This window comes from Notechis scutatus, chromosome 2 (assembly GCF_049901735.1).
Source record: "Notechis scutatus isolate UNSWTSFEM ecotype Mainland chromosome 2, rNotScu1.2, whole genome shotgun sequence".
NCBI lineage: Eukaryota > Metazoa > Chordata > Lepidosauria > Squamata > Elapidae > Notechis > Notechis scutatus.
Genome location: NC_142010.1, coordinates 3,809,610 through 3,836,400, shown reverse-complemented (window position 1 = coordinate 3,836,400; position 26,791 = coordinate 3,809,610). Strand labels below are relative to the sequence as shown.

The 26,791-nt window shown below is 46.5% G+C and overlaps 1 protein-coding gene across 9 annotated transcripts; it reads left to right on the top strand.

The window, feature by feature from the left end:
- The first annotated feature begins 781 nt into the window (after positions 1-781).
- Positions 782-26,791, top strand: LOC113425452 (uncharacterized). Of its 9 annotated transcripts, none has more exons than XM_026687611.2 (11): positions 782-1,169; positions 6,946-7,873; positions 10,875-11,009; positions 14,853-14,948; positions 16,311-16,424; positions 17,216-17,353; positions 17,606-17,785; positions 20,844-21,020; positions 22,997-23,176; positions 24,430-24,523; positions 26,493-26,791. In XM_026687611.2, exons 2-11 carry the CDS (start codon positions 6,959-6,961, stop codon positions 26,516-26,518), a joined length of 2,055 nt encoding a protein of 684 aa, XP_026543396.1. In that variant the 5' UTR covers positions 782-1,169; positions 6,946-6,958; the 3' UTR covers positions 26,519-26,791. The 9 variants fall into 9 exon arrangements, with proteins under 9 accessions (XP_026543396.1, XP_087809129.1, XP_087809126.1 ...); XM_087953003.1 differs by having other exon boundaries at positions 861-1,169; positions 10,875-11,000; XM_087953000.1 differs by having other exon boundaries at positions 902-1,620.

Genomic DNA, 26,791 nt, shown 5'->3' with positions numbered 1-26,791 from the left:
GACAAACGTCTCGCTTAGCCATAGAAATGTGGGCCTCCGTTGTGGTCGTAAGTCGCGAACTACCTATAGCAGTGATGGTGAATCTTTTTTTTGGTGGTGTGCCAAAAGCACGCGCGCGCCGGCACCCACAATGTAATGCACCCCCCCGTGCATGCACGTACAACACCCCCTGCCTCCCCCTCTTACCCGCACTGCGCATGCGCACGCCTCCCAGCTGATTTTTGGACCATTTGAGGCCTTTTTCGGCCTCCCAGAGGCTCGAGGGAAACCTCTGCAGCCTTTGGTGGCCGAAAAGCAGGCCCGTTTCGTTTTTTTGGCTTCCAAAGGCTGCAGAGGCTTCCCTCAAGCCTCTGGGAGGCCAAAAAAGGCCTCAAGTGGGCCAAAAATAAGCTGGGAGGTGCATGCACACGCAGTGCCGTTAAGTTTGGCTGGGGCTCATGTGCCCCGCAGAAATGGCCCTGCGTGCCACCTGTGACACACATGCCATAGGTTCGCCATCACGGACCTATAGTCCCCCCGCTGGTCAGTTCCTTTGGCCCCCAAAGTGCTGGGATGGAGAGAAAGTTCCTGAGGAGACCATTTTGTTTCTTTCCTGGAAAGGACCCTCTCCCTCTTTTGAGCCTCGCTTGCCAGAGCCATCGCCCTTTGCAGGCTTCCCACGACCCAAAGGTTTTTCCTCAGCGGGTCGGGGCGTCAAAAAACAGGACCCAGGTGACTTTTGCAAGGGCTCCAGCCAACCAGCGTCAACAAGGCAGGGTGGGGGCCGAGGGCGCGACGTGGCAGGAACCGCCCCGTCTTCAGGTGAGCAAAGGCTCTTTATATAATCCTCGCCTCTTCCAGATCTGCCGCCGAGGCTCCCTCTGGCGGCGCCCAGATTGCCAGACTCCCGACGGGAAAGGAAGGGGGAGGGGGGGGGGAAGTGTGGACAGATCCGGCTTGCAAAACTTCGGACCGCCTCTAGATGGCAGCAAGACCTTGCAAGTGAACTCATCTGGGCTCCTTGGAAAGGAGGCGGCTCGGTGCTCCGCCTCTGGGCTCCGTGCGGGATTTCAAGGAGAACCACATGCCCGGATCTGAAGGGTGGCTGGGAAAATCGTTCGTTTGGGGCACGGAGCGAGCGTTCTCACGATCCGCGAAGGAGCGCAAACAGACAGCCCGGAGGCGCAAAGGCAAGCGGGCGAGGGCCGGGGGTGGAAGGGGGACGCCTTTTTAACCGGGACGAGCCTCGCAGGCAAAGAAGCAGGGCTCGATCTTGCAAGGGATCCGCCGGGAATCCAAGATCCCAGGAATCCAAGATCCCGTCTTAGGAGTTAGGATTTTCTGTCCCGAAGTTTCTTCAAAACCCGGAAGTAAGGCTTCACAGGGCGCCTGTGGTTTTCGACGCGCGAGAGGGTTAAGCGGGACAAGCCGGCAATCCCTTCCGACCACTCGGATCCTCTCGCCGAGGGCGGGGGTGGAGCGATCCCGTTAAAGGGATCGCTTTCGGAGAGAGTCCGGGGCCCCGTCGCGTGCAAACGTCAGTCAGGTGCAGCTCAATACAGCAAAGAAAAGGCTTATTTCCCTCTCCCTCCCGGGTGTGGATTGTTCTTACCTGTTGCAATGGCAGCGGAAGAAGCACGGGTGGGTGTGCGCGCGGGTGTTTGAAGGCGCGTCTCCAAAAACTGGAGTTGACTCGGGTGCAGCTCTCGCTATATAGCAAGAGGAGTTTTCCCGGGTGTGGATTGTTCTACCTGTTGCAACGGCAGAGGAAAGCCCGGGTGGTGTTATGCGCGTGTATTTTTAAGGTGCGCCTCCAAAACCTTGCAGTCGAGGGGGTTCCGGGAGAGGCAGTTTTTGCAAACGGAATAATAGGTGGAGTAGAGATGTTGTGCTGGCCCATTTAATGCACCGAGTAAGGATTTTAATAATCCGGGGAGATCAGAGATGACAAAGAAGTAACATTTTTGTCTGTGGAGTTTCTCACTCATCCAAGTCACGGTTGTCCCATAGCTGCTTTTTTTTTTTTTTTTTTCAAGAGGCAACTGGGCTTTTCTGGTTTTTCTTTGAAGACCTTTCGCTTCTCATCCCAGAAGCTTCTTGGAAGTAGCCTTTTTCTATCATCTGGATGGGGGAGAATAATGTTTTCCTTTAATTGAACTGTGAGTAGAGCAGAGCAGAATAGAATAGAATAACAGATTTGGAAGGGACCTTGGAGGTCTTCTAGTCCAACCCCTTGCTTAGGCAGGACACCCACTCAGACAAATGGTCTACCTCTAAAAGGATGCAAATAGCAATAGCACTTAGACTTATATACCACTTTTAAGTGCTTTACAGTCTTCTCTAAGTGGTTTACAGAATAGACTAGACTAGAATAGACTAGAATAGACTAGAATAGAATAGAAAATAGAATAGACTAGAATAGAATAGAATAGAATAGAAAATAGAATAGAATAGAGAATAGAATAGAATAGAAAATAGAATAGAATAGAATAGAAAATAGAATAGAATAGACTAGAAAATAGACTAGACTAGAATAGAAAATAGAATAGAATAGAATAGAAAATAGAATAGAATAGAAAATAGAATAGAATAGAATAGAAAATAGAATAGAATAGAAAATAGAATAGAATAGAATAGAAAATAGAATAGAATAGAAAATAGAATAGAATAGAATAGAATAGAAAATAGAATAGAATAGACTAGAAAATAGACTAGACTAGACTAGAATAGAATAGAAAATAGAAGAGAATAGAATAGAAAATAGAAGAGAATAGAAAATAGAATAGAATAGAAAATAGAAGAGAATAGAATAGAATAGAAAAGAGAAGAGAAGAGAATACTTTATTGGCGAAGTGTGATTGGACACACAAGGAATTTGTCTTGGTGTAAATACTCTCAGTATACATAAAAGAAAAGATACATTCGTCAAGAGTCGAGAATCATAAGGTACTTAACGATAGTCATAGGGTACAAGTGCAAAGCTATTTAGCCCCTCCCTGCGCTTTCAAGGGGAGAGCCCAAATGCTTATCCAAGGAGAAGCCCCTCCTCCCTCCGTTCTCCCCTCCTGGAGAGGTGGAGCTTCTGAGCCAGGTGTGCTCTGATCTCCTGCCCTTTGCTCTGGATGGAGTGGCCGAAGAGCAGGAGAAAGGTAAGAGGGAAGGAGTTGCAGACTACGAGAAATCCGCCACCCCCCCCCTCTCTCTCTCCGGGGAATGGCTCCCTCCCCTTTCCCAAACTGGGGAATAGGAAGGGAGATTCAGTGGGCGAGGGCTTCCTTCTTATTCAGCCCTTCTTGGTCCGTTCAAAGTCCAGCCCAAGAAGTTTGCTGGAAGCTGGTTTGCCGGCTCCGCTTTGGAGGCCCCAAACCCTGGTTTGCAAATTGCATGCCAAAGTAACCGGGGTTTGAGGCATCTTCCGTGGCCAAAGCTGGAAAGTGACACCGCTAAGGCTAAAGAGACCAGAAGCCTGACTTAGCGGCTGGTTCTTCCTGTTTCTGGAAAATCTGGGCAGGGCTGAGAACAGAAAGGTTGTATTCTTAAGGACAGGAGTATGTACCTGTCGGAGGGCTTAGCAGGTTGCTCCAGGCCTGCTGGAAACCAGCAGCAGTGTGACCTGTTGATTTGGGAGGTTCTGGGGTTTGGTCTGCAAAGATGGATGGTTTGGGTGGCACGAACCCTGCTGTGACTGGAAGGCTTTTAGCTTTGTTTTGTTTTCTTTAATGGACTTGATTGTGTAAATTAGGTCATACTAGCAGGGTCGCCCATGCTTCGCTACGAAACGATGTGATCAGGCAAGTTTTTGGGGAGGAAAATAAGAGGGTGAAAAAAATTGGGCCTCTGCCTACCAGCATCCATCAGTATTCATTTGGCTAGTGTCCTGTCAGTGTGTGAGACAGTCGAGGGCTGTTTGGAAACTGAAACGGTATTTGCTGTGTGAGCAAGAAGGAGACAGGAAGGGGCCTGGGCGTGGCTTATCTCAATTGTAGTTGGAACAGATTTCTTTTCAGCTGGGGAGGGGGAGTAGAACTCCTTATCATCAGAGCGTGTTAATAATAATATATGAAATACTAATGCTCTGATAGTCATTTCAAAAAATCCTTTCTTAGTGAGCACCTAGCAGCCAAGAGGAACATACGTGCCAAATTTCAAGTTTGTAGGCTTTATGGTTCTGGAGATTTTGTGATGATGCATGAGTGGTATTTTGCATTTATATATATAGATTTGTGGGGAAATGTACCTGATTCATTTTTAAACTGGAGCATGACCCATAGGGACTTCTCTTTAAAATATGACAGGTTCATCTTTCTCTCCTCTCATTTCTCTCTCTCTCTCTTGTGTCACACACACACACATCCTTGTTAGCCTTGTCAGTTTAGTAAACATTGGAAGAAAGTTCCATATGGGATCTCTCCATGCATGTAAACATTAATGACAGTGAACCAACCTTATATAATTCCTTCCCTCTATTGATCTTTTCCTTTAAGCCTCTTATAAATCGATTACCATCTGCCTCCTTTCTTTGTGATCCAACTGGGACTTCCTTGTCCACAGTTGTGCTCTCCAAAGAAAATTGAAAGTGTCCGGGAAGAGGAGCAAAGATGATTAGGGCGCTAGGGGCTAAAATATATGAAGAAGGGTTGCTGGAACTGGGCCTGTCTAGTTTAATGAAAAGAAGGACTAGGGGAGGCATGATAGCAGTGTTGCAATGACGAGGCAGTCGAGGTGTTTGATCATGATCACATGAATCATGATGATCTTTATTGGAGTCTAGTCTTGCATTTATACACATTTTTAGTAATCCTCTAACATTGGTTAACTTTCGTTACTGTTTAGCATAGTAATTAACACAATTAATTATCTCTAGTTAAAGTCTAACATATGTTTACTTCCTCTCTCTAATCCTCCTTTGCATTAGTGATTTTGTTTGCCTGAGTTGTAATTACTTGTAAACATTCTTAATCTGAGGTTTGCCATCCGAGATTGGAACATTCCTGCAATTACAACTCTACAAGCAGTTGTTCCAATATCTCAGAAGGGCTGCCACAAAGAAGAGGGAGCCAAGCTATTCCCCAAAGCACCTGAGGGCAGGGCAAGAAGCAACAGGTGGAAACTAACCAAGGAGAGAAGCAACTTAGAACTAAGGAGAAATTTCCTGATCGTTAGAACAATCAACCAGTGGAACAGCTTTGCCTTCAGAAGTTGTGGGTGCTTCATCATTGGAGGTTTTTAAGAAGAGACTGGACAATCATTTGAAATGATCTCCTGCTTGAGCCAGAGATGGGCTACAATAGTGATGGCTAACCTTTTCGGCACTGAGTGTCCAAATTTCAATGTGTGCACGTCCCCCACGCATGGATACACATCTATGTGCATGCATGTGCATGCCCTGTGCATGCACCTCACCCCCCCCCACATGTGTGCATGTCCCCTGTTGCATGCACCCCATCCCCGGGTATGCATGTGCATCCCTGTGCCTGCACCCCATCCCCCTGCATGCGCCCCACCTCCTGCGCATACGCGGCAGAGACCCGAAGACCAGCTAACCAGTGGGAGGCATGTGCACGCATGCACAGCGGAGCTGGGGCAACGGCTTGCAGCTCACAGAGAGGGCTCTGCGTGCCACTTCTGCCATAGGTTCGCCATCACGGGACTAGAAGATCTCCAAAGTTCCTTCCAGCTCTATTGTGATTGATTGATTGATTGATTGATTACTCTTGGATTCTGGGTCATCTGAAAACAGCTGGTTCTTCTTTGTGAAGTTTGTATTTCCTAGTTGCCTGGCCCAGGCAGTCTTTCTTGGCAAGGCGAAGGATGAAAGCTTGTCTATTTTTGCACTGTGTTTCCCATGCTGTGTAATTACTACATCTTATAAGACTTGGAACAAAATCACAGCATAGACTATTGCTTGTGCCTTTTAAAGCATGTTTTTATGCTTTTTGCTCTTCGCTGGTCAAACACAATTACTCGACTGAGCTTTTTGGGGGGATTGTGGAGGGGGGAGATCCCCATGTTTGTTTTTCTGGAAGGTTATTTTGCTTGCTTGCTGCTTTCTCCAAACTTCCTTCTTGTCCTGAAATTTCTGGTTTGGGTTCTGCGAAGATTCACGTTCGGAGAATCAGTTTTGTAGAACTGTTGTGCTTTTCCGGCAGCCTGTGCAGATGGCAGCGGAATCGGACAGTGGGGAAGAACGGGTACCAATCCAGGAGTCTGGAGAGGACTCGGATGAGGGTCTTGCATCCAATGCAGAGATGGGGGCCAAGACCATCTGGGAGTGGTGTGCTGACTCCGGAGCCTCTGGAGTCTGGCAGCAGCGAGGCAGAGGACCCAGGGGAGCCTGTTCCCAGTGTGCCTGTGCACAGAGCTGCTAGAAGGCAAGAGCAGCTGAGACAAAAGGGGTGACTCGGGAGTAAGGCTGGGTGGTGATTGCCCCTCCTATGAAGTACAAAGGACAGGCAAAGGTGAGGAAACCTTGCAGGAAGCAAAATCATTCGTTCTGTTCGGATTAATCCTTGAAGCTCTTGTGTGGACTTTGTACTTCGGTTGGTTTTTTTTAATAGTTCATTTGGCACTTTGGTTTTTGGCAGCAATTCAAAGGAAAGAAAGGTGGGTGCTTATCTTGAGGGACTGGGACTCATTACGGGCTGGGAATGCATATAATTCCCAGCGTTGAAATAAAACAAGAGTTGTTTTAAGTAAGCGTATGCTTAATTATGGTATCAGAAAGCCTTGATCAGAACAAGAACCCTATAAAGTGGGCACATTCACAGTGGGAATCTGTGGTGGCCAGTTTATTCCTTGGTTCATTTTGTGGACTTGCCAGAGACCTACAGAGAGTGATTTAAAAAAAAAAAAAGATGGCAGCCATGATGGTTCAGTAAAATAGAATAGAATAACAAAAGTTGGAAGGGTCCATGGAAGCCTGAGGAAAAATTGGAAATAAAAGAGTCCTTTCTGTTTCACTTCCAGCGCTTCTGAATTCATGGAGAGCCCCAACAATTTCTGCCGTCTTTGTGGCACTGTGCTGCGTGGGAATCAACGGCGGTGGCTTTTCAGCCGGAGCAGTAATGGCGCGCGCCCCGACCTGCTGGTGATACTGTCCTATGTCCTCGACCGAGAGCTTCCCCGGCGTGGAGATGAGTGTGGAGAATTCCTGTGTGGGAAATGCGCCCAGGCCTTGGGGCGGGTGTACCATTTCGACACGGTCATCGCCCGGGTTCAAGCTCTCTCCATTGACCGCCTCCAGCGCCTGCTTTCGGAGAAGGACCAGTTGGCCCGCTCGCTGCGCCACATCTACACGCGGCGGTTTCCAGATAGTGGGGCCTCCGTGTCCTATGCGGGCCAAGAGATCTCAGCCAGCATAGCGGATTTGCCCCAAGTGCAGTACCAGCGCCTCCTTCAGGATGATATGGCCCTCTCTGAATATGAGTGCTGGGCTGACAGCCCTGACAGCAGCCGTCCGGGCACCCCGTGTCGGAACCGCCAATGTCGCAGCTGCCACGGGCTGAGGGTGGACGACAACAATTATGAGTGGGTGTGCCGGACACCAAGGCGGCTGGGAACCTGGTCCCCCATCTTCTCCCTCTGCCGGGACAAGTCACAAAGCATGCCCACCGTGTGCTGCGCGGGCTCCCAGGCCTCTCTGCGGTCCCAGAGCTTGGGGGACGTCGAGTCGTGTTCCATGCTGTCGTTGGACACTTTGCCAGAATCGGAACTTGCCTGGGAGGCGCTGAAAAACCTGAAGGACATTAGAAGGAAGCGGCTGAAGGTCCCGTTGGGCAGTAAGATCCCTGTCCTGCTGGGCAACTGGCGGGGGGCCACTCCCCAGAGAGAGAGCCCCGTGGGAGAAGAATCCTATGAGGACCTGATGGATGAGTTTCTGCCTCTTGAGCCAAAGGTAAGAGGCACAAAGGAGTAAGGCTGAGATCAGGCATTATCCTAAGCTGTGGGATGTTCTAACCCCCATTTGTTCTGCAGGTAGTCCTCCACTTACAACCATTTGTTTAATGACAGTTCAAAGTTAGAATGGCACTGAAAAAAATGACCATTTTCTACGCTCACGACCATTGTGGCATCCCCATGGTCACATGATCAAAATCCAGGTGCTTGGCAACTGACTCATATTTACGACGGCTGCAGTGTCCTGGGAGTCACGTGATCCTCTTTGGCATCTTCTGAGGAGCCAAGTCAATGGGGAAGCCAGTTGCAAAACGTAATCACCGAACCGGTAGTAACGCCGGTTGAATCCCACCCCTGGGCACCTGCAACTCCTAGTAAAAAGGGGCAGGGATACAATGGCTCAGGGGTGTGTCGGCCATCTTGGCTTTTGCCCCTAGACCAGGGGTGTCAGACTCAAGGCCCCTGGGACAGATCCAGCCCGTGGAGTGCTTCGATCTGGACCGCAGGGCCAGCCTGGAAACAGCAACGGCCCGCAGTGCCTCTGCCAGTGAAAACAGAGCTCGGGAGGGCTGTCTGTGGCCCGCCCGTGGCCCGCCCAGGTTCTGTTTTCAGCTGTGATGGCCTCCTGCTGCCCTCTGCCAGTGAAAACACACGTGGCCCTCCCAAAGTTCCATTTTCACTGGGCCACCACAGATGCCGCCAACATTGACGTTGAGCTGGCCACACCCACCATGGCCATGCCCCCCCCCCCCATGTCCCCCATGTCAAACACAACCCTGATGCGGCCCTCAGTGAAATTGAGTTTGACACCACTGCCCAAGATGGAACCTAGGTGTGTCCCTGCCCTATCTCGACAGCACCATTGGCAGAAAAAAGAGGTGTGTTTGAGGAATTCTGGGAATTGAAGTCCACGCATCTTAAAAGATGCCAAGGTTGAGAAACACGGCTCTTAAAGGAGGTCCCATGGACCCTTGTCGCTGACAACTCAAGGGTGAAGAAGGAGGTGGGAATGGAATGAACTCAGAAAGGACCGTTGTAATAAATGCATACATTGAAGATTGTCTCTGTTGCCCAAAGACTGGGGTGGGTAATGGAAGCATGGCTGGCTGGGGAATTCTGGGAGTTGAAGTTCACATACCTTAACATTGCCAAAATGGAGAAAGACTGGCTTAAAAAATTTAGCTCTATCTGAGCTCTGAGCTAGAAATTAGCAGAGGTGGAGAATCAGGACTCCAGGAAATCCCAGATGTTCCACAACCCATTGTAAGTGTGATTTATGAATGAATGTCTAGTCTAGTGGGGAAAAAAGGACTAAGGGTGACATGATTGCAATGTTCCAATATTTGAGGGGTTGCCACAAATAAGAGGGAGTCAGTCAACCTATTTTCCAAAGCTCGAGGAGGCAGGACAAGAAGCAATGGATGGAAAATATTCAAGGAGAAAACCAACCTATAACTAAGGAGAAATTTCCTGACAGTGAAAACAATCAGTGGAGCGGCTTCGCTCCAGAAGTTGTTGGTGCTCCATCACTGGAGGCTTTTAAGAAGAGACTGGACAGTCTGTATGTCGGGGTTCCACGATTGCCCTAATTAAATCATGAGCCTCGAGCCAAGCTTCAAAAGAATCCAAAAGATTTATTAGGAGCAACATGTCCGGCACTCCCCCCACTCCTTGTTATGGCAACTCGGAAATAGGCATAGGAATGCTTTACGAGTTGACACTGTATGTATTCTCAGTCATCCAGGTCATGGTTGTCCCAAGGGTGCTTTTTCAGGAGGCAACTGGACTTTCTTGTTTTTTTTTTCTTTTGAAGATGTTTCGTTTCTCATCCAAGAAGCTTCTTCGCCTCTGACAGGATAGTGGCTAAGAAGGAATGGAAGGAATCCTTCCATTCTCCACCATCCAGTCAGAGCTAAAGAAGCTTCTTGGATGAGAAGTGAGATGTCTTCAAAAGAAAAAACAAGAAAGTCAAGTTGCCTCCTGAAAAAAAACACCCTTGGGACAAGAGACTAGATAGCGACCTGTCTGAAATGGTATAGGGCAGTGGTCCCCAACCTTTTTTGTACCAGGGACCAGTTTCACGATTATTCATTCTTTGCGGCCCGGTACAAAATGATCCACGAACCGGTACCGGCATCAGCATGCACGACCAAGGCAAGGCGAGCCGAGTGACCGGCCAGCCAGCCGTCCCCCGCTTCTCCCCGCCATCTTCAACTCCTCCTTTGTACCTTCTTGTGGTCGATGGGCTTTTTGGGCTTTTTCTTAATCTCTCCAGAGTAACGCGAGACTCCACCGCCATCGGGACGGCTCTTCGTTCAGAGCCGCCCCCCCCCTTTTGACGAAACTAAGGCGCGAGGATTCCTTCACCACCCAAATGCCGCTTTCCAACCGACGACCGACAAGCTCACCCGGAAGCACTTTCTCAAGCACCGCCGAAACAAGATGGCGGCGCCCAAACTTTCATTCTTTGCAGCCCGGTACAAAATGATCCACAGACCGGTACCGGTCTGGGGCCCGGTGGTTGGGGACCACTGGTATAGGGTGTCCTGCTTGAGCAGGGAATTGGACTAGAAGATTTCTAAGGTCCCTTCCAACTCTGTTGTCAGCTTTGGAAGCCATATTGAGACCAGATGCTCTCCCACACGGCCACTTTTTGAGCCTGGGAAAGTGGGAGGGCGGAATTTCTTGGAGTGTACGTAGTTAGGCATCATAACATTCTTTTTCTAATTCAAGGTCATGTTATTTGGCGCATAAGTGAGGGGAAGTCTCAAGTTGGGACGGATGGTGATTGGGGCATGTGTTGTGATGATGGGTGCAGGGGATGGATTTTGTAGTTTTGACTTATTGCCATGAAGCCCGGAACTTTCAGATTCGGGTTTTCCCCAGTTTGTGCCAGTTTACTATCCAAAATAAAAAGAACTTTTTGAGAAGATGTCTTTCTCGGAGTTATTGGTGGGAGTGGAGTTTTGCTGGAACGCTGACATTGTCTTTCCCAAAAGCTCCAGGTTCAGCGGTCTCTGCACCAGGACCTCCGAAGATCTTTTGATAATTTGAAGGAACTTCTTGAAACAGCCAAGGGAGAACTGAAGAACTTTCAGGAGAAGCAAGGAGAGGCACCTAACCAGGTAGAATCCGTAAGTCTTCCTTGTCTCTTTTATTAAGCAGTGCCTCCCAAGCAATTGATGCCACCCAAAGGCAGAGGAACTCTCTGGCTTGGGATTTACCCCCATTTGTTTGCTCCAGGGGCAAATTAGTTTTACACCCAATAAACGGGGCTGGTGCAGGTTGAGAGAGAACTGGTGCAGCCTCTCTACTTAAGTGGGGCTTTATGTCTGTGTAACCTTATTCTGCCCACCATAGCACCTCCTTTTCAGCCTGCTCCAGGTGTGTTTGAGACATATTGGATTGGCTAAAAAAAAAGGTAGGCTTCCCTATCCGTCGTGTCTGACTCTAAGGCATGGTGTACATCTCCGTTTCTTGGCCGAGGAGCCAGCGTTGGCTGAAGTCAATTTCTGTGGTCATATGGCCAGCATGTCTGTACGCCAAAGGCACACAGAACACTCTTACCTTCCCACCAAAGGGGTACCTATTAATCTACTTGCATTTGCCTGCTAGATCAAGATCAAGGGAAGTACTAATACCACTCTATAAAGCCTTAGTAAGACCACTCCTAGAGTACTGCATCCAGTTTTGTTTACCACATTATAAAAAAGATGTTGAGACTCTAGAAAAAGTACAGAGAAGAGCAACCAGGGTGATTAGGGGACTGGAGGCTAAAACATACAATGAACGGTTGCAAGAACTGGGCTTGGCTAGTCTAGTAAAGAGAAGGACCAGGGGAGACATAATAGCGGTCTTCCAATATTTGAGGGGCTGCCACAGAGAGGAAGGGGTCAAGCTATTTTCTAAAGCACCTATAGGAATAATGGATGGAAACTGAACAAGGAGAGATTTAACCTGGAAATAAGGAGAAACTTTCTGACGGTGAGAACAATAAACCAATGGAACCGCTTGCCCTCGGAAGCGCTATCACTTGAGACTTTCAAGAAGAGATTGGACTGCCATCTGTCAGAAATGGTGTAGGGTCTCCCGCTTGGGCAGGGGGTTGGACTAGATGACCTACAAGGTCCCTTCCAACTCTGATTATCTGTTAAATTTGCTAGACAGGCAGGAGATGAGGCCAGAACAGGAACTCACTCACCCCATTGCGCGGAGCTCAAGTCTAGAACCCAATTGACTGAGTCAGAATTGAAGTAGCAGAAGAGGGAAAATGCTGTGACTTGCTTAACCAAAGCCTGGTTTATTCCTTCCTCTGTCACTGATGCCAGAGAGAGTCAACTGACTGTGATGGGCTTAAATGAAAGAGGAAGTAGGCAGAGGGGAGCATAAGCCAGGATCCTGGGTTCAGATGGGAACATAAATTGTGATTAAAGCAAGAGAGGATTAGTAAACCAACGACTGCTTTGTTGTCTATAATAAAACACAGTTTTGGGATAAGTTGATGCATTAAGCTCAGCCAGAAAGGAGTAAGCAGAATTAGGGTTTAAATTAATTGAGATCCTTGTCGGTCTGTCCTGTTCAGATTCCCTGGGATTAAAAACCAAATTGAGATCCTTAGTGTTTCATTAAAGCCTGGGAATGTCCTTAGATGTTATTTCTTACTGAATCTGCTCAAACTTTGAAGCCTCCATAATATTTCTAAACCCCAGGGTAATATTTGTATATTTCTTTGATCCCTTTTTATTATTCTTTTTCCTTACTTTTTTCAAAGAGGTTTTTCTGTATTGTAAACTACTAGTGAAAATTTTATTGTTAAAGTTGCTTATTCTTAGTTACAATGAAAAAGATATATATATGGATGGATGGATGGATGGATGGTATTCAGCTTTGTTTGGGTATTTTCCCACGTCATTATAGTTGTGCTTTTAAAGTTGTAGCAACGTTTCGGCAGAATCTCATCTGCCATCATCAGGCTTCTGTATTGTGTTTGTCTGTGAGTCAGACTTTCACAGCCGTTTCTGTTTTAAATTTGGGGCTAGCCTACTGCTGTGCCAGAATGGTTTTTTTCTTCATCCTGATTGGTTGGGAGTCTTGGTCTGTGTTTATTGGTCTTGGAGTTTGCTGTGTTCTGCTCAAACAGCTCAAACACACCCCAACCAGGCACCCTTGGTTTTCATATGTGGTGGACCTGCCCAGAGGTCAAGAAATATTGGAATATAATTCAATTGTGGGTAGAAGAAATAACAAAACAGAAAATTGAATCCAAACCAGAACTATTTCTATTAGGCATAATAACAGAAAAATATAATTAAAAAGATAAATACCTTATGCTACATATCTTAACAGCTGCTAGAATTTCCTACGCACAATTTTGGAATCAGGAAAATGTACCATCTGAGGGTGTTGTTATAAAAAAATTTTTAGACTGTGTAGAGATGGACAGACTAACAATGAAATTAAGAGACAAAGAAGTGTCGATATATTATAATGTCTGGGATGCCTGGTATGAATGGTTTAAGAATAAAAAGAAAACAAAATGGCAATTAGGTAAAGAATAAGAAACTATGTAAATACTTATACCTATATTCATATCTATCTATATTTATTTATATATTAACTTGAAATTGTATAATGAAAGAAATGTGTATATAGAAAGCTGATAATAAAATGTAAAAGATGTCTTGACATTGATATAATGATGTATAAAGTTTTATTTTATGTGTTGTGCTTTTAAAGTTGTAACGATGTTTCGGCAGAATCTCATCTGCCATCATCAGGCTTGTGTATTGGGTTCGGTCTGTGTACACAAGCCTGATGGTGGACGATGAGTCTGCAACATCACTACAACTAAAAGCACAACTAATGGCGATGGAAATACCGAACAAAGCTGAATACCATACATGTAAGTACCCGCGAAAACTTAAGAAAACAAATATATCTATATCTATATCTATATCTATATATCTCTATCTATCTCTATTTATCTATCTATCTATCTATCTATCTATCTATCTATCTATCTATCTATCTATCTATATCTATATTTATGTTTTCTTAAGTTTTCGCGGGTACCTACATGTATGGTATTCAGCTTTGTTTGGGTATTTTCCCACATCATTATAGTTGTGCTTTTAAAGTTGTAGCAACGTTTCGGCAGAATCTCATCTGCCATCATCTTCTGTATTGTGTTCGTCTGTGAGTCAGACTTTCACAGCCGTTTCTGTTTTAAATTTGGGGCAAGCCTACTGCTGTGCCAGAATGGTTTTTTCTTCATCCTGATTGGTTGGGAGTCTTGGTCTGTGTTTATTGGTCTTGGAGTTTGCTGTGTTCTGCTTGATTGGTGTTTCTAATATCTTCTGTCTGTTTTGTAGCTTTTTTTTTTGTCTTGATTGGCTGGCAACATTGTGTTTCCTGTATTGGAGGCTTTTAGTGCAGCTTGGCTCCGAGTAAATGGACGGCTATCATTCATTAGGAAGCTAGGTTTCATCTGGGTGCCTGAAAATGGTGACTTATTACCATTTTTCACACTTACGACCACTGCAGCATCCCCACAGTCACGTGATCAAAATTCAGCCGCTTGGCAACTGGTTCATACTTAATGACGGTCGCAGTATCCTGGGGTCACATGATCCCCTTTTGCGACCTTCCGACAGGCAAAGTCAATGGGGAAGCCAGATTCACTTAACAACCAGGTTACTAACTTAACAACGGCAGTGATTCACTTAACTGGTCGTAAGCGTGAACTGATCATAAGTCACTTTTTTTCCCCGTGCTGTTGTAACTTTGAGATGTCAGTAAATAAACAGTGGTAAGTCAAGGACTACCTCTATGACTTCTAGACATGCAAGATTCTGTTACTATAGCCTTGCGCTACAGACAGAGCTAATAATTCTGGCTATGCTTCTTATCTGGACTACCTCACAAGGCTGGAATGTTTTCCGTTTACTTTTTTTCCCACCCCACTCTCTCTGACCCAGGAGGCTGGTTTTCCACCTGAGAAGGCCATGAATCACCAGGAACAGCTGCTCCATCAACTGACCAGGTGTCTGCAAAGCAAGGAAGAGGTGTTACAGGTGAGCCGAGCAAGGGAGATCCCCTACAGCAGGGGTCCCCAACCACTGGGCCCCGGACCGGTACCAGTCCGTGGAACATTTTCTACCGGGCCGCCGGTTTGCTGGGTGCCGCCATCTTGTTTTGATGAGAAAGTGCTTCCGGTGAGCTTTTCCGGTTGGAAAGCGGCGTTTGGGTCCTGAAGGAATCCTTGCGCCTTGGTTTCATCGAAGGTGGGGGGGGCGGCTTCGAACGAAACTAAGGCGCGAGGATTCTTTCAGCACCCAAGGCAAGGCGAGCCGAGCGACCGTCCCGAAGCCGTCCCGAAGCCCATCGACAAAGGTACAAAGGAGGAGTTGAAGGTGGCAGGGAGAAGCGGGGGACGGCTGGCTGGCCGGTCGCTCGGCTCGCCTTGCCATGCGTGTTGATGCCGGTACCGGTCCGCGGATCATTTTGTGATGCCGGTACCGGTCCGTGGCACAAAAAAGGTTGGGGGCCACTGCCCTACAGGTGATGAGATGACTGCCTCACCTGCCTCATTTCCTGGGTGAAGGATATCCTAAGGCTATGATAGCGAACCTATAGCACGCATGCTGGAAGTGGAATTTTTCCATAAAAATATTTATTTATTTATTTTATTTTATTTTGTCAAGCGATTATAAGATTACAGGTATAAGAATAAACATGGTTATGAATACATGAAATGGATACATATAAGAAAAATAAAAAGGAACAATAGGACAGGGACGGTAGGCACGTTGGTGCGCTTATGCCCGCCCCCTACAGACCTCTTAGGAAAGGGGTGAGGTCAATAGTAGACAGTCTAAGGTTAAAGTTTTTGGGGTTTGGGGAAGAAACCACAGAGTCAGGTAGAGTATTCCAGGCATTGACCACTGTTGCTGAAGTCATATTTCCTGCAATCAAGTTTGGTGCGATTAACCTTGAGTTTATATCTATTGTGTCCTCTTGTATCGTTATGGTTGAAGCTGAAGTATTCATTGACTGGTAGGACATTGCAATGTATGATTTTATATACTATACTTAGATCGGACCGAAGGTGGCGTAGTTCTAGGTTTTCTAGGTCTAGAAGAAATTTCAAGTCTGGTGGCGTGAGGTATTCTGCAACGGGTAGAGGAATGGAGAACTCTTCTTGTGAAATATTTCTGGACTTTCTCAACTGTGTTAATATCAGATACATAATGCCGGTTCCAGACTGATGAGCTGGATTCGAGTATTGGTCTGTGTGCCACTTCCTGTATGCATGCCATAGGTTTGCCATCATGGCCCTATATAGTGGGGGGAGGAGGATGAAAGAGGAAGTCAAGAAAAATTTGGTCCTTTCAGAAAGGAAACTCTGATGCTTTTGTCTTCATTTTCTTCTGCAGGACTGTTTGGTCATCTTGCTGTCACTTGGGTCACCTGGGGTGAACCCCCCGCAATTGGAAACCCTGATCAAGGAGATGGCCCTGCGTCTGAAAGATAGAGACCAAGCATTAGAGGTAAACCAGGAAGAGGAAATCCCAAAGGTGCTTTTTTTTCTTCCCAAAGAGACAACTGGACTTTCTTGTTTTTTCTTTTGAAGATGTTTCACTTCTCATCCATTATCTATCTATCTCTATCCTATCTATCTATCTATCTATCTATCTATCTATCTATCTATCTATCTATCTATCTATCTATCTATCTTATCTATCCTATCTTATCTATCCTATCTACCCTATCTATCTATCTATCTATCTATATCTATCTATCTTATCTATCCTCTCTCTCTATCTGTCTGTCTGTCTGTCTGTCTGTCTGTCTGTCTGTCTCTCTCTCTCTTTCTATCTCTCTCTGTCTATATCTATCTCTATCTCTGTCTATATCTATCTCTATCTATCTGTATCTATCTTATCTATCTATCTATCTATCTATCGATCGATCTATCGATCTATCGATCTATCGATCTATCTATCATCTATTTATATCTATCTATCTATCTTATCTATCCTCTCTGTCTATCTATCTATCTATCTATCTATCTATCTATCTATTTATATCTGTCTATCTCTATCTCTATATCTATCTCTATCTTTCTATCTGTATCTATCTGTATCTTTCTGTATCTTTCTTTCTTTCTTTCTTTCTTTCTTTCTTTCTTTCTTTCTTTCTTTCTTTCTTTCTTTCTTTCTTTCTTTCTTTCTTTCTTTCTTTCTTTCTTTCTTTCTTTCTTTCTTTCTTTCTATCTGTATCTATCTATCTATCATCAAAAATAACTCCTAATCCTCTCTTTTTGCTTTGACTGCCACAGAAGACTCAATCCAGCCATTTCTTGGCCCTGGAGTCTGTGCACCGTCAGTTAAGACACCTTCAGGAAGCACTGAAAGATAAAGATGCTGACTTGGCACGACTCAACACCAGCCTCCGTACGGAAGAGGAGACCATGCATGTATGAATGCCCAGATCTGGGGGTCAAGCTGGGAGGGATCCGGTAATATAGACAATGTGGTGGAAGATTGTTCGACGTGAGGGAAGAACTAGTCCTCATGTCGATTTTTTTCCAAGGTTGGAGGAATCTCAAATGGTGTAAAATCTCAAATGAATATCAAAAGGGAGGTTTGGGACAGATGAGAATTTGCAGCCGTTGGGTTGTCTGGAGGCTTTTGACCTTCTCTGGTCCTTCTTCTTCTTCCTGTCCCAGGCTCTGCGGGAGCTTTTGAACCAGAAAGAGCGGGAAATCCATCGCCTGGAGTCTCTCTGTGCCTCAACTCAGGAGTTCTGGCAACTGCAGGGCCAAACCTTGGTCTTCGCTTTGAAAGAGAAGGAAACCTTAATTAACGCCCTCCAGGAAGCTTTGACCAGCAGCACCAAGGATGTGGAGGTAGCCCTACCAAATTCAGATTGTATCTCTCGATACGTTGTACAGGTAGTCCTCGACTTACAACTGTTCACTTAGTGACCGTTTGAAGTTACAACGGCACTGAAAAAAAGAGACTTAGGACCATTTTTCACACTTGCGACTGCTACAGCATCCCTGTGGTCAAAATTCAGACGTGTGGCAATTGACTCACATTTATGACGATTGCAGTGTCACGCGGGGGGAGGGGGTGTCATGGGATCCCCTTTTGCGACCCTCCGAACAAAGTCAATGAGGAAGCCAGATTCACTTAAGCAACCATGTTACTAGCTTCATATTAACCAACTTAACAACTGTAACGATTCACTTAACAACTTTGGCAAGAAAGGCCGTAAAATGGGGCAAAGCTCTCTTAACAACTGTCTCACTTAACAACAGAAATTTTGGGCTCAATTGTGGTCGTAAGTTAAGGACTACTTGTATTTGTATACCCGCCTTTTATTGAGTACCTTGAGGCACCCTAATGGTGCTCTTCCTCTTATTTTTCTACACAACCATAATCTTCTGAGGTAGTTTAGTTTACTTTGTCGCCATTGCATTTCGTACAATGAAATCAAACACCGCCTTCAGTGCGCATCCTGCTCATGAAAATAAACACAAAACACACATCCTTCACCCTCCACACATTGAACTGAAAACCCCCAACACCATACCAACACTGCACTATATAGCAGAATTCAACAGAGTTACTGCTCTTGGATACAAGCTGTTTTTCAACCTATTTGTCCTTGTTTTTATTGTCCTGTACCGTCTGCCAGATGGTAATAAGGTTAAAAAAAAGGGTGCCCGGGATGAGATGGATCTTTGAGAATGTTTTGAACTTTCTTAAGGCAGTGGGAGCTATAAAGCTCTTCCAAAGAGGGGAGAGGTCAACCAATGATCCTCTGGGCAATGATGTTAACCCTCTGGAGTGCTTTCCTATCTGCCACTGTGCATTTGGCAAACCATACACAGGTGCAGTAAGTTAAGATATTCTCTATGGTGCAGCGGTAGAAGGTCACCAGCAGTTTCTCATTCAGTTGTTGTTTCCTGAGAAGTCTCAGGTAGTATAATCTCTGCTGGGCCCCTTTTGACCAGTGCTGCAATGTGAGCGCCCCAGGTCAGGTCCTCTTTTAGGGTAACACCCAGAAACTTAAAATTGGCCACTTGCTCCACTCGGTCTCCATTGATAAGCAAGGGCCGGATGCCTGATCTGTTTAGGTTGGGTGGAAATAGGGTTCCATGCATCTTCCATGGCTGAAGGATGATTAGAACCTGGGTCTCTCTTCTCCTGGCCCAGAACCTTTTTTTCCCCCTATCCTACAATGGTTGTTGGGCTGAAAGAGGGGGACTGGCCCAGAGTAGTCCAGGGAAACTATGTGGTTTAGAGACAATCAGGATCTAGGCCTCCCTGCTCCTAATCCAGCACCTTCCCCACTACCCTGCCTGCATCCTCCAACATTTTAAGATATATTATAACAATAATAATAGCACTTACAAACTACTTCACAGTGCTTTACAGCAGTGGCCCCCAACCTTTTTTGTACCACGGCCCGGTACCGGCATCACAAAATGATCCACGGACCGGTACCGGCATCAGCACGCATGACCAGGGCAAGGTGAGCTGAGCGACCGGCCAGCCAGCCGTCCCCCGCTTCTCCCCGCCACCTTCAACTCCTCCTTTGTACCTTCTCGCAGTCGATGGGCTTTTCAGGCTCTTTTCTTAATCTCCTCCTGAGTAACGCGAGACTCCACCGCCATGGGGACGGCTCTTCGTTCGAAGCCGCCCCCCCCTTCAACGAAACTAAGGCGCGAGGATTCCTTCAGCACCCAAGCGCCGCTTTCCAACCGACGACCGACAAGCTCACCCGGAAGCACTTTCTCAAGCGCTGTCGAAACAAGATGGTGGCGCCCAAGCAAAATAGGCGGCCCGGTATAAAATGATCCATGGACCGGTACCAGTCCGGGGCCCGGTGGTTGGGGACCACTGCTTTACAGCCCTCTCTAAGCAGTTTACAGAGGGATGTTCAGAGTATCGCAACATAAATTCAGCGCCACAAAAGTAAACACAGATGGCTGAGGCTTCATTTAACTTCTTTATAAATGTATAAAGTAAATTTTACAATACCAGTAGTAGATTTCTCCAACATGGAGCAAACTCAAACAGAAGCAGACATGTTGCAGGTTCAGAGCAGAACAGCAACTCAGGAGCTCAGAAACAGACATCAGTTTCACTTTAGTTCAGCAGGCAAGCAAGACACCCAGCAGAGGAGAGAAGCAGTTTCATCTTCAATAGACAGACTCAGAGCTTAACATAGCTTCAGAGCTGCAGAGCTTAATATAGAGCCACGCCCAGGCTACTTCTAGTTTCAGTTTCCAAACAGTCCTCATTGGCTGACTTAGTTGCTATGCCTATTCATTGGCTGACCTTGTTACCAAGCTCTATTCCAGTTCATGAATATACTCTGACAAGGCAGCTTATTGCCCCCCCCCCAACAATCTGGGTCTGTAGAGTTGTAATTGCAGGAATGTTCCAATCTCGGATGGCAAACCTCAGATAAAGAATGTTTCCAAGCAAATACAACTCAGGTAAACAAAGTCACTAATCTAAAGGAGGGTTAGAGAGAGGAAGTAAACATATTTAACTAGAGATAATTAATTACTGTGCTAAACAGTAATGAAAGTTAAGCAGTAACCAAAGTTAACCAGTGATGGAGGATAACTAAAAATGTGTATAAATGTAAGACTAGACTCCAATAAAGATCATCATGATTCAGTTGTTCATGATCAAACAACTCGACTGCCTCGTCATTACAACATGGGTCCTCATTTTACTGACCTCGGAAGGACAGAAGGCTAAGTCCATCTTGAGCCTGGTGGGATTCGAACTGCCAAATGGCGGGCAGCCGTCAGCTAGCAGAAGTAGCCTGCAGTACTGCGCTCTGACCACTCTGCCAGAATGGCTCATTATGTGTAGAATATGGCCCTTTCCAGATTGGATAACTCTGATAGATCTTCTCTTGCCTCTCTGTCTTGGCTCTAGGCTCTTGCAAATTCCCTCGGCAGCTCCGACTTGGCTCCAGCGTTTCTCCAGCAGATCCAGGAGAAGGAAGATTTGCTGGCCCAGTCCTTGGCTGAGCAGACACGGCTCCAGGCCGAGTGGCAAAGGCAGCTACAGGTGGTAGAAGAGGCAGCCAGTGCCCGAGAACACAAACTCCAGGTAACGATAGGTACGACGGGGCATCCCGGGATTTGGGAATCCGAAAAAAGGGCTGGCCTTTCTCTTCAATCTTGTTTTTGATCTTGAGATCAGTGGTGGGATCCAAATTTTTTTTACTACCGGTTCTGTGGGCGTGGCTTGGTGGATACTGTAAAATCTCCAGTCAGACATTGTATTTGCCGGTTCTCTGAACTACTCAAAATTTCCGCTACCGGCTCTCCAGAACTGGTCAGAACCTGCTGAATATCCACCTCTGCTTGAGATGGTATGTGGGAAAGACCTTGGGAGGCTTGGCAAAGAGACTCTTGTCAAGGGAATCGTCAGAGAAGAGACAGCATAGCCCGCAGCTGGATAGTGGGCGGGGCAAGAGACTCAGGAGCAGGAGTGGGCTTCAAAAATGTTAGCAATGGGTTCTCTGCCCAGTTGCTGAATGGATGTGGCCATGGTGGGGTGTGGCCTAGTCGTCCTCCTGCACCATGGTGGGAGGGGCGTTCTTGCCCTTCCCGGGCTCCGGAGGCATTCCTCAAGCCTCCGGGAGGGCGTAAACAGTCTCCCTGGGCTCCGGAGGCTCTCTGGAAGCCGGAAACAGGCCCGTTTCTGGCCTACTCTTCTGAGAGGCCCGTTTCTCGCCCTTTTCGAGCCTCCATGCGTGTCCTGCACTTACATGCATCCAAAACGGGCTGCGTGGGGACCCCTGGGAGAGGAGGGGTGGGATGGTTGGGGCCAGCCAGGAGTAGGATTTGGGGGTCCTCTGAACCGCACAGATTTTAGCTAGGGGCTCTTCCGAACCCCTGCGAACCGCCTGCAGCCCTCCTCTGCTCAGACGGGACCCTCCCTAGTTTCTCAAGATGTAAAGAGGAAGGAGAGTAGGGAGAAGAGGAGTGTAGTTTCTGACTTGCATGAGTGATGCGAACCTCACCGGATAAAACAGCTCGGTGAACTAAAACCAGACGAGCTAAATCTACCTCAGGCTTGTCAAATTGGCGGCCTGCAGGCCGGATACGTTGCACGCAGGCCACGCCCACCCTAGCTCCACAAAGGAAAAAACAAGCCACCATACGTCTCGATCCAGCCCATGACGCAATCAAGTTCAACACCCAAGATCTACTTTACGTGTAAAACTGCAGTACAGGTAATCCTCGACGTACCACAGTTCATTTAGTGACTATTCGAAGTTGCAACACCGCTGAAAAAAGTGACTTACCGCCATTTTTCACCCTTATGACCATTGCAGCATCTTCATGGTCATGTGATCAAAATTCAGATGCTTGGCAACTGGGTCTTGTTTATGATGGTTGCAGTGTCCTGGAATCATGGGGTCCCCTTTTGCGACCTTCTGACAAGCAAAGTCAACGGGACAGCCAGATTCACTTAACAACCATGTGACTAATTTAAGAACTGCAGTGATTCACTTAACAAATGTGGCAAGGAAAGTTGTAAAATGGGGCAAGTTGCTTCCTTAACTAACATACGTTTTGGCCTCCACTGTGGTCGTAAGTCGAGGTCTACCTGTACTTGTACACTCACTGCAACTATTGGCCAGTGCAACTTAAAATGTGTTAAGGCCTTGGGATTTAAGAGCTGACCAGCAATGAAGCTGTGGCTGATGCAATAAGAATGAATCAGCATAACATGGGTATTTCCCTTTAAGACTAGGGATGGGTTCTACCCCTTTAAGAGGTGCTTATATAAAGGCAGCCATTAGAGGGCTTGTTCTCTCTCTTTATGTCCAGTATTCATTGCAGAGTTAAGAAAAACAAAGATTGCTTGTAAGGTATTTTTCCTACCAGGTATATGTCTGTATATAACTATTGTATATAAACCACTGTTAAATGTCTTAAGTCTCTGTGTGCTGTGTTTTGATCCTGGGCTGTTTCATACTGGTAGTCACGCTGCAAACTCTCTGACAAAATATTTTTTTATTGTACTCCTTCTCTGTGGAAGTAAATGCCTTCTGCTCCTCTGGGCCTATTTAGGAGCAGTTACGTCAACAATCTCAGGACGCCAAAGAGCGAGGCCAAGAAATCGCACAACTCCGCAGGCAGCTGGCCCAGGCTGAAGCCAAGCTAAGCCAAGGAGCTGTTCTCCTAGAGGAACACTGCACAAAATTGGCTGAACTCCAAGAGATGGAGAACCTAAAGGCACATGCGCTGGAGGTGATCAAAATCGTCAAGGCATTTGCGCTAGATCTGGGAAACAATTGAATGACGGGAAGAGGACTCCCAGATTTGGGGTCCAGAACACTCCGTGTTTCTCCAAATTACAGGTGGTCCTCAACTGAACAACCACAATTGTGACCACAATTTCTACTGCCAAGCAAGGTGGTTGTTAAGTGAGCCACTCCCAATTGTACAACCTTCCCCCCCACCAGCTTTATTAAGCAAATCACAACAAACTCACTTGTCTAATTGAATTTGGCCTTTCCCATTGATTTGACTGGTTGGGTAGCTCACAGTTGGTGATCACATGACCATTCAGCCATTGTAACTACGAGATTACTAAAGGCCCAAGTTTTGAGCACGTGAGTTTGGGGATGTAAGTTGTAAGGGTGAGGACCAGTCGTAATTTTCTCCACCGCTGTTGTAATGTTGAACGGTCAGTAAAATTTACAGTTGTAAGTTGAGGACTACCTGTATTGTCTGGACGGTACTTTGGTCGCTAAGTGACCAGTTGTAAGACGGGGATTCCCTGTGTGTAGCAACTTCTCATACAGGATTACTCACCAGCAGTGTTTTCTCCAAAGTGGCGCCTTTTCGGGTTAACATTTCATTTATTAACATTGATGTCTTATTTATTAACAGTGGGGAGGAAGAAGGGGGAAGAGAAGTGAGGAAGGATAAGAAAAAAAGAAAAAGAAACATTGACCTCCAACTACTTTCTGTTGCAGTAAAATAAAACCACACCTTTTTGTTTTTGTCACAATAATATGAACAAGCCATTTCTATGAAGATCTATCAATCTAATCTAGGGGTCTCCAACCTTGGCAACTTCTAAGACTTGTGGACTTCAACTCCCAGAGTTCCTCAGCCAGCAAAGGAACTCTGGGAGTTGAAGTCCACAAGTCTTAAAGTTGCCAAGGTTGGAGACCCCCTGATCTAATCGGTAAAACCCCAAATCAAAGTTTCATTCTTTTCCACTCCAAGCACAAAGTTCAGAAGCGGTTTCCAATTGGAACAAAGTGGTGCCTTTTCAGCGGGCAAGGTTTAGTCGGAGAACTCCACAGGTGTCAAAAATAATCAAGATGGCAGTTATGTGATCCCACATAAAAAAAAATGAGGGGGGCTTTGATGGCAAGGCTATAGCCACCATCTTGACTTCTTTGACCTTCTGCCCCTTCCCAGATATCCCTGGGTATATTCCTCCTATTAGCCGCAGGTTCAACTTCACTTTCCTCTTCTATTTTTGGCAGAAAGCTCTGCGAGAAGGAGAGGAGAAGGACCGGCTCCTTCAACGCTTACAGGCCCACTGGGCTACGGCAAGAAAGCATGTTCCAGAGGGACAAAGTAAGTCACGGGGGAACAAGGCTGAGCATGTGGGAATGGCAACCAGGGCCAGCCCATTGCCGACTCTGTTTTGAGGCAAAGAAAACACTTGTGGATGGGAACTGGACCTCAATAAAGAGCTAGAGCGGGGGAGAGTAGCTTTCACCACACTGGAGATAGCAATAGCAATAGCACTTAAGACTTATATATCACTTTATAGTGCTCTCTTAAGCAGTTTACAGAGTCAGCCTACTGCCCCCAGCAATCTGGATCTTCATTTTACCCACCTCGGAAGGATGGAAGGCTGAGTCAACCTGAACCTGGTGGGATTTGAACTGCCAAATTGCAGGCAGAAGTGGTCTGCTGTACAGCACTCTAACCACTGCCACCGAGGCTGTTATATGGTGGGCACATATAGCTATGTCCTCCATTTGGGTTTGGCTTGATGTCATCCATTCTCTGAGGGAGAGAAGGAGGGGAAGGGACGGGAGGAAAGAAAGGAAAGGAAAGGAAAAGAAAGGACAGTAATAGCAACAGCACAGATTTATATACCACTTCACAGCCCTCTCTAAGCAGTTTACAGAGGCAGCCCCCAACAATCTGGGTCCTCATTTTACCCACCTCAGAAAGATGGCAGGCTGAGTCGACCTTGAGCCGGTCAGGATCGAACTGCTGGCAGTCAGCAGTCAGTAGAGTTAACCTGCAATACTGCATTCTAACAACTGTGGAGGGACAAAGGAGGGAGGGAAAGAGGAAAGGAAGGAAGGAAGGAAATGGGAGGGAGGGAGGGAGGAAAGGAAGGGTGGGAGGAAAAGAAGGAAGGGGGAGGGAGGGAGGAAAGAAAAAAGGAAGGCAATGGGAGGGAGGGAGGAAATGAAGGAAGGATAATTGTACCAGAGAGAAACAGACATTGTAAATACATGCTGGTTGCCAAGGACACAAATTTTAATTGTGTGGACCTGAGGAATCCTGCAACTGTTGTACAAGAACCGGTTGCAAACCACTTTTTCAGCGCTGCTCTAATTTTCGTTGCTAAACGAATGGTTGTAGATTGAGGATTACTGCCATTTATAACCATCCTCTGTTTTCCTTTCATCTTTTTAAGTTTTATTTTCTCATCCTCACCCTCCGCTAAAAAGGGAAGCGTGATTAGAGGATGCTTTCGGATTGAGCATGCTACTTCTCCCCCAGCCACCTGCAGTCTGCTTTGGAACCAGTCATGTCATGTGGTGACTGAAGTAGCGTCGGCTCCGATCCAGTTCTTTGGCAAACCATCTTCTTCCCTTTCAGAGCATTCCTTCCTAGGCTTTAATGTCCAGAAATCTTTATTGTCCCTTTGGCATTTAATTGTATTTTCAGCTTAATTGTCTATTGATGCCAAAGCGGATTTTTCCGATTTCTTATTTAGGTCTCTTAGCTGTCAGTGTAAGGAAGGAGAGAGAAGAAAAAAAAGCCAAACCTTTCCCTTTTCACTTTCTTTCGCTGCTTCCGACTCTTCTTTGGGAGCGATGTTATCTTTTGTAAAATTTAAGTTCCAGGGTACCTTAGTTATTGCTTTTTCAACTTGACCCGGTCAGCCAAAACTTTCACTTCTTATCTTCCTCCTGCACGTTCTTTTCTGGTTGAGTGCTTCTTTGAGGTGGCCATTTCTGACCACCGCTCCTACCGCCTTTGAGAAAGGGAGTTTGGCCAGCTGAGGAGGAGAGATACGGCTCTCCTCGGCCCTGCTGGTGGTCTCCCCCCTCTTTGCCACCTCTATGGGGTGGCTTAGCCCCGAAACCAGCCGGCTCGGGGCGCTCCAGCGGCGAGCCCAAGCAGAAACCGCGCACGATCGCGGATTCCTGTCTGTCGCCGAGGCCCTTCAAACCGGAAGTTCCAGCATTCCTTCCTAGGCTTTAAGCAACAACTAATCTGCAACACTTAAATGATTCAGGGAGTCCTCCAAAGGCAATAATAATGCGTGTGGTTTTTTTTTCCCTCTCATTTTCAGGCCATCTCCTGCTTCCTCCCATTTGAACCCGACCTCCAGGATCCAAAGAATAAGAGATGCCAAAGAAGGAGAAGTGGTCACTGGATGAATGGAAATAAAGGAGCAGCAGCGGGTGATTGATCGAATGGGCCGGTGTTTTGATTTTTCATTGCTTGGGGAGGGAGAGTATGGGTTGCTCGATGGGATTACCTCTCTACCTGTAGTGAGGGGAGATCTCCTCAGAAGATTTTGCAAGCTGGAAACTGCTGCTTTTAGGAATTCACTGCCTGAAATAAATTAAAATGACAATATGAAACCTT